This window comes from Triturus cristatus, chromosome 8 (assembly GCF_964204655.1).
Source record: "Triturus cristatus chromosome 8, aTriCri1.1, whole genome shotgun sequence".
NCBI classification, from domain to species: domain Eukaryota; kingdom Metazoa; phylum Chordata; class Amphibia; order Caudata; family Salamandridae; genus Triturus; species Triturus cristatus.
The window spans coordinates 1366433904-1366446090 of NC_140591.1; the positions used below are offsets into that span (position 1 = coordinate 1366433904).

Below are 12187 nucleotides of genomic sequence, written 5' to 3' on the forward strand. Positions count from 1 at the left end.
CCTCTGATTAAGGATAACATTCATCCGAACACCAGGAGACCAACAGAAATGTAACGTGGAATCCCGGTACAGGCAAGCGCGTGGTAGAGAATACAACTAAACACAACTGAACATAACAAACATTACACATGTGGAAATAATGAAATAACGCCACTTATTACAGCCCTAAAACAAAGTGCTGACTTGGGAATTCTTTTTGATACCGACATAGCCCTGTTCCCCAAGTTTTTTTGTTTTGTTACTTTTGTGAGTTCGAGGGAGGTGTTCCCAAGTTTGCAGTCAAGACAAACAGCTGTTCATCGGGCCCTCTATCTCCACCCCATAGTATCTTTGCTTTGGCACAGTTCATGCACAGGAAGCTCAAACTGATGCTGGATGGACTGTGCTTTTTCTAAGTGAAAGTGACTGGTATATCACTAGCATACCTTTGGATGTTTACCTGCTAATCCTCAAGGAGGTCTTCCATGGGGAATAAATAAATGTTAAAAAGCAAGGACAGAGAAAGCTCCTTGACGAACGTCATGTCGCTGAGCATGTGGATGATTCGATTGATCAGATTCTGCCTTTCAAGTTTCAATCGATGAGGAATATATGACCCATTGCAATGTGGTTTAAAAGAGTCCAGTCCAGAGTTTAAGCATTTCCAGCAGTATAGTGTGGTCAATCGTATGAGAAATAGATCATTGAGAATTGTCAGAATACAGATTTGTGATGTGGAGAAGATGGTTAAGTTTCATGTACACTTGCAATTGTCTTGTCACTTCCCTTCTTAAAATGTTGCTAAGAAAGAAAGCTAGAAATAAAATATTAATTACCCAATCTTTCTAGATCAGCAAATATTTTCTAGGAGGGTTAATTAATGGTGTGCTTTCAAAGGTATAGGGACACATCCTTTGCATAGCACACAGAATACCCACCAAATGAATAGCACTATTGTACATTCTTATAATGTAAAATACCTCCCATGCTCCTTAGATGTCCTGCTGTGAGATTAAGACACATGACAATATTAAATGCCAACGCATTTTCATACATGTCACATTTTCAATATTGGAATTGTGCAACATTGCTCCATCCACCCTTTCACTACCATCTAATATAAGAATATAAATTGACTGCTTACATATGCAGACTACGGTTTTCTTATTTTACTATTTTGTGGCCCCAGGCCATCTGGAAAGCGTGTTAGAGTGGTATACATGCTTAGACACATTCACTTAAAAATCTCATTTTTTTTGTGAGGCTCAAAAGGAGAATCGGAATGTATTAAACGTCCACTCCCAATGCGTTGGGGACTAATCTAACCGTGCAGCTGTTCCTAATCCCCCTACCCACTCAGGGACTATTTGGTTCCTATCCAGGCTTCCATAATGCCATCTCCTAGGATGCTGCTTTCACTTATTGCAAGGAATGGAAGTTTGGGCAGTGTAGCTATTTGCTGAAAAAAACATTTTAGAAGCAAAGTAATTACACCTTGTATGGGGGAAGCTATGGTAAATATCCCACAATGAGCTAAAAGTTTCACACATATGATACATTCAGAACAAATTGCCGAGCTGGTACTGCTTTCTGCTAAACTGAAATTCAACAGTCTGGTGGTTTAGTTAGGCTTGCTGTATATAAGTGGCACTATATGCATACAGACTTACATCAGTCACTACATATTCTCTGCCAGCCATGTAATCCAAAAAACACAACCCAAAATCGTAGCCCAGTTTTTTTTAAATTTATTTATGTAACACAGTGTAGAAAGCTATCAGTTCATAAGCAATGATTCTGTACAATCATCCTGCAGAAACATTTTTTTTTTTTAATTTAAAGTATCCCTGTTAATTTTTAACCAGCAGAGCACCTTTTCCTCCATGGAATTTTGCTCAGAATGAACAGGGACAAGTGGTAAAGATAAACCGCACGCGGAAAATAAAATAATTGTATCTTAAATCTTTCCGATGTCTAAGGTGTGCACATAAAACAGGCACAAAAAAACAAATGTGTATTCCCATGATTTTCTACACCACTGACACAGCAGAAGCAACAATCTGTACAATAATGCCACTGCAGAGAAAAATAATCTCAATAACTTGTATGGAATACTCTTTAAAAAATCTAGTCTTACTTTAAAATGCATAGTGATGTGAAAATAAAGGCGGCAAAGAGAAGCATCTAGAACCCCACATACACAGAATGCATCCCCAATCAATTTTTATAACGCATATTTGCATTAGGACTCCATTTGTCACATACCACAAGAATAATATACAACTGGCTAAGGAACTACATGATAAATAAGCAGAGGAGGAGAAGCTATTCATGCACTACTGTAGCTGAATACAGCTAAACTCTTACAGTACACAAAAAACATTCATTAATTATGTCATGAAAAGACTGAACTGTAGAGAGAGAAAGAATACATTACTGATTTTATTAATTTATGTTCAGGCATCTACTTGTGTTACAGCACAGCTGTCAAAAGGCGGTAATGAGTAAATAATAAAACAGAGTGTTTTTGTTTCTCTCCCCGTTATTTCTTCTTATATATATATATTTAACCGAACACCGATGGGCAGTAACGCAATCATTTGCTGTCCAGCTCCGGAGGGGGAGGGGGTGCGTGGCGCTAGTTCTGCATTTGTTCAAAGAACTTGTATGTTGGATTCTCGTAGCCATTTTGCTGCATCTTAGAAAGGTGGCGCTCTTCAGGAGTCACAGCGGCATCAACCTATGGGGCAAAATGTAACAAAATGTCAAAGTTGTACAGCAGGAAGAACTGTCAATTTCTAATCTTGCACAAAGACAGAGATCATCTATAAAATACAAACAGGAAACATCCCTCTGGTCTAAAAATCGCTGGCTTGTATTGGCATATGATTATGAAGCCCCTACATTAGATATGGTACTATACGTACTAATAAACCACTATGTAGACTTGTTTGTTTATTTCACTAAATCTATATTAACCAGACCAATCAGGGTTTCTGCCAAACCGTAACACCGCACTCAACCTACGTAGGATAAATGGCATGATGGCACATCGAGACACAATAGCAGAAGATGAGGTGATCCTCTCACTGGATGCATGTATGGCTTTTGACCTGGTGGAGTGGCCTTTTCTTTTTGCTGTGCCTAGACGCTTTGGTTTTGGCCCAAAATTTTGCACGTGGGTGGAACTCTTATGCACAAAGCCACTGGCCCAAGTGGTGGTAAATGGCCGTATCTCAACGGAATTTCCACTGAGGAGGGGGACGAGACAAGGGTGCCCTCTGTCACCATTGTTTGCCCTGGTACTGGAACCCCTGGCGGCCTGGATCTGGTTATACAGGGCCTGCAGTGGACAATGGGATGGGAGGACCGCATTTCTTTATATGCGGACGATATCCTGCTTTTTGTTGGCTACCCCTGCACACTCAATTAACAGCCTGCTAGATATCTGCGCGGCGTATGGGCACGCTTCAGGGTACGCGATAAATTGGACGAAATCCCTCCTTTACGTGTTACATGGTCAAGTGCCAAAACTCCCACGTCACTGCACGATCCAGATCGCGACTGAAGGATTCAAGTATCTAGGTATATATATCACACCTACTCAAGCACGCTTCATGGCAGAAAATCTTTCACAACTGCTTAAAAAATTCCAAAGTGACATCAAACACTGGTGCTCCCTACCGCTGACAATACTGGGCCGAGCGGTCCTTTTTAAAATGATGGCGCTCCTTCGATTCATCTATGCCCTCCAAAATACACCATACACGATGGCACCCACATATTTCACAGCTATAAATACGGAAGTGAACAAACTCTTGTGGGATGGGAAGACGAGCCGGACAGCCATACGAAAGCTTATGAAGGGGTGGTCCGATGGAGGGATTGCCCTCCCCAATGTCAAACAATACTACTGGGCAACAAAGCTTATAGTTTTAAACCAATGGCTCCATGTACCACAGGAAGACCCGGCGTTCCGAATTGATAGGTATTTGCTTGAAAAAGAAGGTATTATGGGTACATTATATAATAAAAAACAACACCCTACACTCACAGGCCCCACGGAGCACACAATACAAATTTGGTTCGAGGAACAGCGTGCACTGGGGTGGGAAGGAGTCATTACAGAGGCCACACCTATATGGGACACACGGGGACTTGGCAAACTAAGCAATACAAAAGGTTTCCGGGAATGGGACCTAATAGGTATCTCAAAAGTGGGAGATATTTGGAAAAAGGGGGCGATCATTCCATCGACCAACTACAAGGAACATATGGATTGGCGCAAACAAAGGTTTAGATACCTACAGGTAAAACACACAATACAGAATGTCATACCCCGCGATACACAACTGCCTGAGGCCTCGCCACTCGAGGATAGGCTTTTCACAGATCATCTACACAAGAAAGCCATCTCTCTAGTGTACCGAAAAATAGTGAATAACCAACAAGATTCCATGGTTACTCTTAAAGGGCGGTGGGAGGAAGATTTGGGGCCCCTGGAGGAGGCAGACTGGCAGGAAGCATTGGCGTCTCCAAAGGAGGTAGCAATCCCCTCAAGGCTGCGACTATTACAATTAAAAGTCCTACATAGAACATATTATACACTTACACTCCTACATAAACTGGGTAATACCGATACACCACTCTGTCTGCGACAATGCGGCCTCCCAGGGACGTTCATACACACCATCTGGGGGTGCCCTGTCATTCAGTCATACTGGGAAGCAATAACGTACACGATCTCGCAGGTCACCGGGACAGAGGTTCTCCCGGAACCAAAATGCTGTCTTATTAATATTATGGGAGCCTACAGACCTCAACCACTCAGAACAGAATTGGGTGACTCTCGGCATGACATTAGCGAAACGTAATATAGCTCTTAATTGGGGATCTGGGCAGCCCCCAACCTTGTGGAAGTGGTGCCAAGATTTGGACAATACAATGGTGACTGAGAAAGCAGTGTATGTCCACAGGTGGTGCCCTAAGAAATGGACCCGAATATGGGGGAAATGGAACGCACAGCATGGAAATATATGTGAACCCCCCAAGTGGAAACAGAGTCTGATATCAGTGAATAACTGGAGTCTACACTGGACAGATGGTGGGAGAGGTAGCGACTCCACTGGGGGCTTTGCCTTATTAATAATTTTATAGTGAACATGGGAATGTTACAAAAAGAAATGTGAATTTATACAAGTGTGTAATCAGTACCAATAACGTGCAGTGATATTGCAAATATGAACATGTACCGTTTTTCTTTTGTTGCAAAATAAAAAAATAATAAAAAAACTAAAAAAAACTATATTAACATGTATAAAATACTCTTCCATAGCATTTAGAAGATTCGAAATAGCATTCTCAGACGACCACTCTTCAACTTATTTTTTTTTAAACTTGGTTTGATAGAATGTCCGAAATAGAAACCGAAATTATCAGTGCCATCCTAACTTGGATGGAAACAGTGCAGAGGCAACTGGTGATATCGTTAAGTTAGTTCTGTCCCCACCATGCTTTCACTTCATGACAAATGCACAGTCACGCAGCAACTGCCGCGTAACAGGCCCATTGCATGGATACACTGTGGAACAGTGCGTTCTTGACATCCCTAGCGATCGAAGAAAAGCAGAAGGACAAAACCAGGCAATGTGACGCAACAATCCGGCGACCCTGCTGGCAGCGTTGATGAAGGCAATGCTAGTGACAACAATGCTTCTAATGCAGGTGAGCAAGGGAGTGCAGTGGGGTTGGGATGGGTTGCAGCACTGGCATGGGATCAGTGCCACTGCATAGTCCATGACCCTGCAGCACATTTGTAGCAACCTAGATTCACAGGAGGGCTTGCGATTCTGGGTGGTTCAGAGTTCTCAAAGTTGAAGAAAGGCATCACACAACTGTGCTTTAACATGCCTTATTTCTAGGAGTTGTTTTTCACACTTTTGAATGTAATTGGTACAAGTCCACCATCGCGTTCAAACTTTTTGCGCATATCTGAAGGTGGTTGATTTGATTATTTATTTATAGAGTGCCAAGATACACCCTCAGTGCTTGCTTAGTGCTGCAAACCTAAAAGAAAACTAAGCCATAAATGCAGAGGAGGGGAAGATTCCGAGTGCCTCAGTCATTCGACCAGTAAAGTCTTAAGTGAGATTGTAGATGGTTCATGAGATAAAGGGCACTCGTGCCACCGTCCCTTGTGCAGCTTATCTAGTCTGGGAATGTGCAGCAGCAGCTGGCCTGATGATTTCCTCGTCCTGCTTCAGGTGAAGATTAAAAGTTAAAAGAGCTTTCGCTGAAATAGTTTTGGGAGCGAGGCACGGGACCAGGAATCTCACCCCCCTGGTCCACAGGCAGCCACCTTCTAGCCGTTGAGCTATGGTCATGTTTTCTGAGGTCGTCTACGTGCAAACTTCCTGCAGGCCAATATACAGTGCATTACAATAATCTAGTCTGACTATGTTGCAGGCAGATACTATGGCTGGCTGGGTATCTCTAGTGAGAAAAGAAAATTGGTTTCTCATTGCTTTTAGAAGGATGCAACAGGTACTGATGAACGAAGTAACAAGGTGCTCAAAGGATCGATTCTCACCAGTCATTGCTCCCAGAGATTTAATATTACTAGCAGGTGATGGAGGTTCACCCACCAACGGTGGCCCAGAGACATGTTTTGACATGTTTTGACAGAGTATCTCTGTCCAGCACTAAGATGTCAGTTTTGATGGTCCATTTGTATGACCATGTAACTGTCTTCCACGCAGAAAGCCACACGGCAAGTAAATTGGTGGATAATTCATAGCAGAGGTTGCACACAGAAGTTAAATAATGTTGGGGCAGTGAGGGCCTTTGAGCTACTCTAACTAATCAGAACCTTTGGGGGAGTGAAAGGTGCAAGTATTAGTGCTCCAGGCAGAAAGGAACTAAACCAGTTCTAAACCATGCCCCATAACACTGCATTAGCTAGCCTTTTCAGAAGCACCTTGTGATCTACTGTGTCAAATACAGGGGAGAGTCCAGGAGCCAGACTCCGACTGCATTATCGTCCCAAAGGATACTTATAATTTCATCTGTCAAGGTGACTTGCGATTCAGAGTCTCTGCCTGGACATAAGCCCATGTATCAGTCCTCTGGCAGATTGCCTTCTTAAAGCAACTCGAACAATTGATTACCGGCTAGTTTCTCCACAATCTTACCAATCACCCATAACTGAGTAATGGGTTGTCGATAATTTTTGTCTCCAAGGAAACCATTTTTTTTTTTAAAGAAAGACACCACTACTTGCTACCAAGGCTTTATTTTAGTGCATGATGGGAAGGAGAGGTTAAATAGTTCATTGACCTTAATTGATAAGAGGGGAGAATTTAAAGAAACAGACTTCATAGAAAAAAAAATATGGACGTTCCTCCTTTGCCTTTACTGGTCTGAAGTTAGATCAAATTTATTTGCAATACTCTTGGATGACTGGTAGATAATTACCACTGTGAACTACATTTTGTTTGTAATTTTCGCGAACAAGGCATACTTTTTTGAGAGAAGAAATCTGCTAAACTTTGGTAGGTTCAGCACATTGGGTATAGTAGCCAAGAGGCTAGGAAAGATGTACATTTTCTGATCACTGTGTATAATTGACGCAAATAGATTTTTAAAAATTTGACTACTTAGGAACTGAGATTTGGCTGCCATAACTGACTGCCTGTAGGCTTATAACAAACGTGTCTTGGTGGCGTCAGCACATGCGCATAGAAGTTGGCAGTAGAATCTAAATGTATATGCAAAGCTCAACTAATTCCAATATGCTGGTTAACTTTGTGTCCCATCCTCTACACTGTAATGCCCCAGGTGAGTTGCAGTACTTCGGCCACTGAGAAGGAGTGAGGAGTGGGTGCCCTCAGAGGCTAGATATACGAGTTGGGTCGTCAGATTTGTATAGACAGGTTGCAAGGTACTCAATGGAAGTCCATTGAGTTTGCACATTTTTCTGCAAGGTTCCCAAGTCAAACATTGGATTCGCAAAAGTGCACACTGTTCTGCCCTTAGCACTGTGGAACATGCAAAAGAGCAAACGCCCCACAACTGCTAAACATAAAAAAATAGATCTGTCAAACATAAGATCACTGGACAAAACAGAGCCTTGCCTGCTCCATTGAGCCTACCTACTGTAAGTCTCAATCCCGGGTTATTTTAGGTTACTCAGAAGACCACAAGTGATGACAGGGGACTACAAAACTTTGCAGAACACTTGCATACAAGTTTAATAATGGACTAAAATAAATGGGCTACAAATAATTTAAGAACCTCTCACCTGTACTGTTTATGTCCCTCCAATTAACTCATTGTAGGACTATTAATGATTCCCACGAATAAATATTGTGTTATCAGCGATAGGTTGTTGCTCTGCTCCACCATTCCCTGCCTCGACATTGATGCCTTTGCCCTGATATTTCGATCCCATCCTTGGGCCACTGAAACTCTTGCAAGGATTTGTAATCAAATATTATATTGACCCTACGTCCCATCTCCCTGTTCCAGTTAGAGGTTTGGAAATATCCAGGGATTCAACTTGTTCTTGCAATCATGTTGCAAGCCAGGAAAGTGTGAAGCACTGGCCCGAAGTCCATCGTTCATACAGATTATCGATTAAGAAAAACATGGAGGTTTCCCTCTTGCAGCTAATTTAAGAACTGAATACACTGGGATCTGACTCTGCAGTTTTAGGTTTTATTATTCTTCCATCCTGCATTGTCACTCCCCTTTATAGCGCTGTCTCATGGTAACATTTAAGACATGTTCTTTACATCATACCAATGCACCCCATTCATGCATTTTGAGCAACTGCCCCTTAATAATGTGAATTGCAATTTTATCACAAAGGCAAAAAAGCTGTCAAACTCAAACATAAGGCAAAAACATTCCCAGTCAATATAATCCCACCTGTTGAGTACATAATGACACAAATGCATGCCTCCGACACAATGCTGCCGAAGATTGTGTGCGATTAGTGTGCCATACGGTGTCTGAGTTACACACCTACTACGACCCGCTTGAATAAGCTTTGACTCCTAGGTCTAGCTAGATAGCTTTGGACAGTAAAGTGTACAAGGGTAGTAGCCTAGTTGTTAAAAACGCAAGGACACCATTTGTAAATGAGTAGACACCATGCTAATGCAGAGTATAAAATGGCATCAGAAAATGCAGAGGAGTATTATTATTATTATTATTGAGTCTTATATAGCGCATGGTTACCCTTAGGCATCCCGGCGCTCTGCCAGAGTAACAAAACACACTATCAGCACGACTAAGCGGGGAACAAGTGAGTCTTAAGGAGTTTGCGGAATCGCAAAGTACACGTTTCAGCACGAATAGCAAACGGAAGCAAGTTCCATAGTGCTGCCACGTTGACAGAAAATCTTCTTCCACCAATTTTGGCTTTTTTGACTTTCGCCTTTTGAAGAAGATGTTGGTGGTCTGAACGGAGAGCACGAGAGGCCTTGTAGGGTTGAACCAGATTCCGCAAAATCGGAGGCCCTTTTCCCTGGAGAAGTTTATGGGCCATACAAAGTGCCTTAAACTTCACCCTCTCTTTAACTGGGAGCCAGTGAAGCGCCTTCAGCGCCGGTCGAGCTGACTGCCACCTAGGAAGGTCCATCAGAAGCCTGGCGGCAGCATTTTGCACTTGTTGCAATTTCTTAAGAGTTGACTCAGGGGCCCCCAGAAACAGCACATTACTATAATCCAGGCGGGAGATAATAAGGCCCTAAATAAGTAACCTCATGGAGGCCATCGGGAGGAGGGGTAAGATCTTCCGGGCTGACCGGAGCAGGCCAAAGCACACGCCGGCGGTCTTCTTTGCGTGTGTCTTGAAGGATAAATCCTGCTCAAGCCACACCCCCAAACTCTTGATCTCCTGTTTTGGGGTAGGAGGCATTCCCAGACAGCTGGGCCAGCTACCAAGAGGGAGAGAAGGGGAAGAATTCCCCAGCATCATTAGTTCGGTTTTAGAACCATTAAGTTTGAGTGCTGAATTACACATCCAGGTAAAAATCCTGGTTAAACATGTATGTAGCACATCGGGGTGATTCACCGGCTGGGGAAGGCCAACAACCAGCTGGGTGTCAACAGCATAACTGATGATCCTAATGCCCAGTGGGAGTACTACACTCTCCAGTGGGGCCATATAGATATTAAATAGTGTGGGGCTCAATGATGAGCCCTGTGGCACACCACACTGGAGGGGAGTCGAGGTTGATTTCTCGAGTCCTTCCCAAACCTCAAACATCCGATCCTTCAAAAAGGACGTGAGCCATTTCAGGGCCAGTCCGGAAATCCCTGCTCCCGACAGTCTCTGGAGTAACACCTGATGGTCTACGGTGTCAAACGCCGCACTAAGGTCCAGGAGGATCACTGCCACCGATCCCCCTGCGTCCAAAGTGCTCCTGGCACTCTCCACAACTGCCAGTAGGGCAGTATCCGTCCCCTGACCCGGGCGGAATCCCGTCTGGGAGTCACCTAGGAGGGAGTTGGATTCCAAGAAGCCCGAAAGGCGCCTATTCACCAATTTCTCTGCCATCTTGCTAAGGCCCGGGAGCAAGGAGATGGGCCTGAAATTAGCAAGGTCGGCGGGGTCCAAGCTGGGCTTCTTCAGGAGGGCCTTGACTACCGCTCCTTTCCAGCTGGGAGGCACAATTCCTTGGGAAAAGGATAAATTCAAAAGATCCGTCACTGGGCCGCCGATGACAGAAGCTACTTGCTTCAGATATTTCACCGGTACCGGGTCTCGTGGGGACCCACTCTTCAAAGTTGTCAAGTCCTCAAGAGTTTCGTCCACAGTGACAGGGCCAAAAGAATCCAATCCAACTGTCCTCTCACTACTCTGAGGCCCAAGATTACAATCAACCGATGCGTCTTGTACTAACCGAGGAAGGGACCCCAAGATGTTCTCTATTTTAGATTTAAAAAACGTAGCTAGTTCTAAACATTTTTCACGCGGGTTATCATGCGTGACCGGAGGTTCAGGAACATACAACGGTTCACTTATGACCTTAAAAGACTCTTTCGATGACATGGAAGAGAGACTTATTCTCTCCTCGTAAAACTTGCCTTTTGCTGCCCTAATGGCAGTTTTATAGGAGTTAAGTAAGGTCCGGTATTCTCTCCGGCTAGCTTCATCCCAGTCCCTCCTCCAAATCCGTTCCTGTCTCTTACAGCCCTTCCTCAAGGCTCTCAGCTCTAGCGTATACCAAGGTGCTGAGCCCACCCTCTTACCCCTAGTGAGTAAAAAAGAGAAACATGGCCAATCCCTCTGAGGACCATTGACCTCTGCTTACCTAGGAGGGAAATTGCTGGCATTTGCCCCTGAAGCTTAGGAGGGTGGTTTTCAGGAAATGTTAAGTGCCGGAGAACAGCTAGGGGACTTGGTCAAGTTCCCACTGGGATGTACTGAACTTTTTCCTTCATATTGGTAGCCCTTCAATATAGACAGTCACATGGAGGTGTGGTGGCATATGGCTGACTTTTAAAACCCACACTGACAAATGGCAGATGTGACTAGACACATACCTGGAGAACAGAGACCAATTCTCGTGAAGTAGAAAGCGGAAGGAAGTCAGTGAGACCTGCTTATTGAGATGCATTGATCCACCGGAGGCTGTTTGAGAGCTCACAGTTGCATCCTAACTAAATGTATAGTTTTTCCACAGAGCGATGTAAAGGTTTTGGATCTAAGATATACTTTTTAGATGTTTTTACATCTTGCTCACCTATACAGAGTTACAGAAACCTATGTAAAAGACTGCAGAATCTGTCCAGGTTGCAGCTGTAAATATGGGTGTTTCATTTATGTGAACTGCATAAGCCCAGGCCCTGGCTGTATAATAATAAAGCCAAATTACGAAACCAAGGATGTTGAAGTTTTACTGGAGTATAAATTGGATTCCAAGTTGAAACTCTTACAGGGGCTGTGACATGTTGTGCAGAGATTTACACATGAACCCCTACATATTTGCAAAAACAAAAAGGTACAAAAATGGGCTATTGACCCTGCAAAATGTATTACCAGAAATAGGTAGAAAATGGAGGCACAATGTTTTGTACCACGCACACAATCTCCTAACAGATTGACAACCCACTCTTCATATCCCGGATACACACTGAACTCAAGCAGGCAAGGCAGATCACATTGAAGCAACCTTTAAGTGAACTGTGTGAATACAAA

General features: G+C 43.5%; 1 protein-coding gene across 4 annotated transcripts in view; it reads right to left on the bottom strand.

Annotated features, from left to right (window-relative positions):
• Nucleotides 1-1711: 1711 nt before the first annotated feature.
• The window catches only part of APP (amyloid beta precursor protein), a 522694-nt gene continuing 512218 nt past the window's right edge, over nucleotides 1712-12187 (bottom strand). For all 4 annotated transcript variants that reach the window (XM_085623075.1, XM_085623077.1, XM_085623076.1 and 1 more), the window contains one exon: nucleotides 1712-2719. In XM_085623075.1, coding sequence (XP_085479201.1) covers nucleotides 2618-2719 — 102 coding nt within the window. In that variant the 3' untranslated portion in view covers nucleotides 1712-2617. The remainder of the gene's footprint in view (nucleotides 2720-12187) is intronic.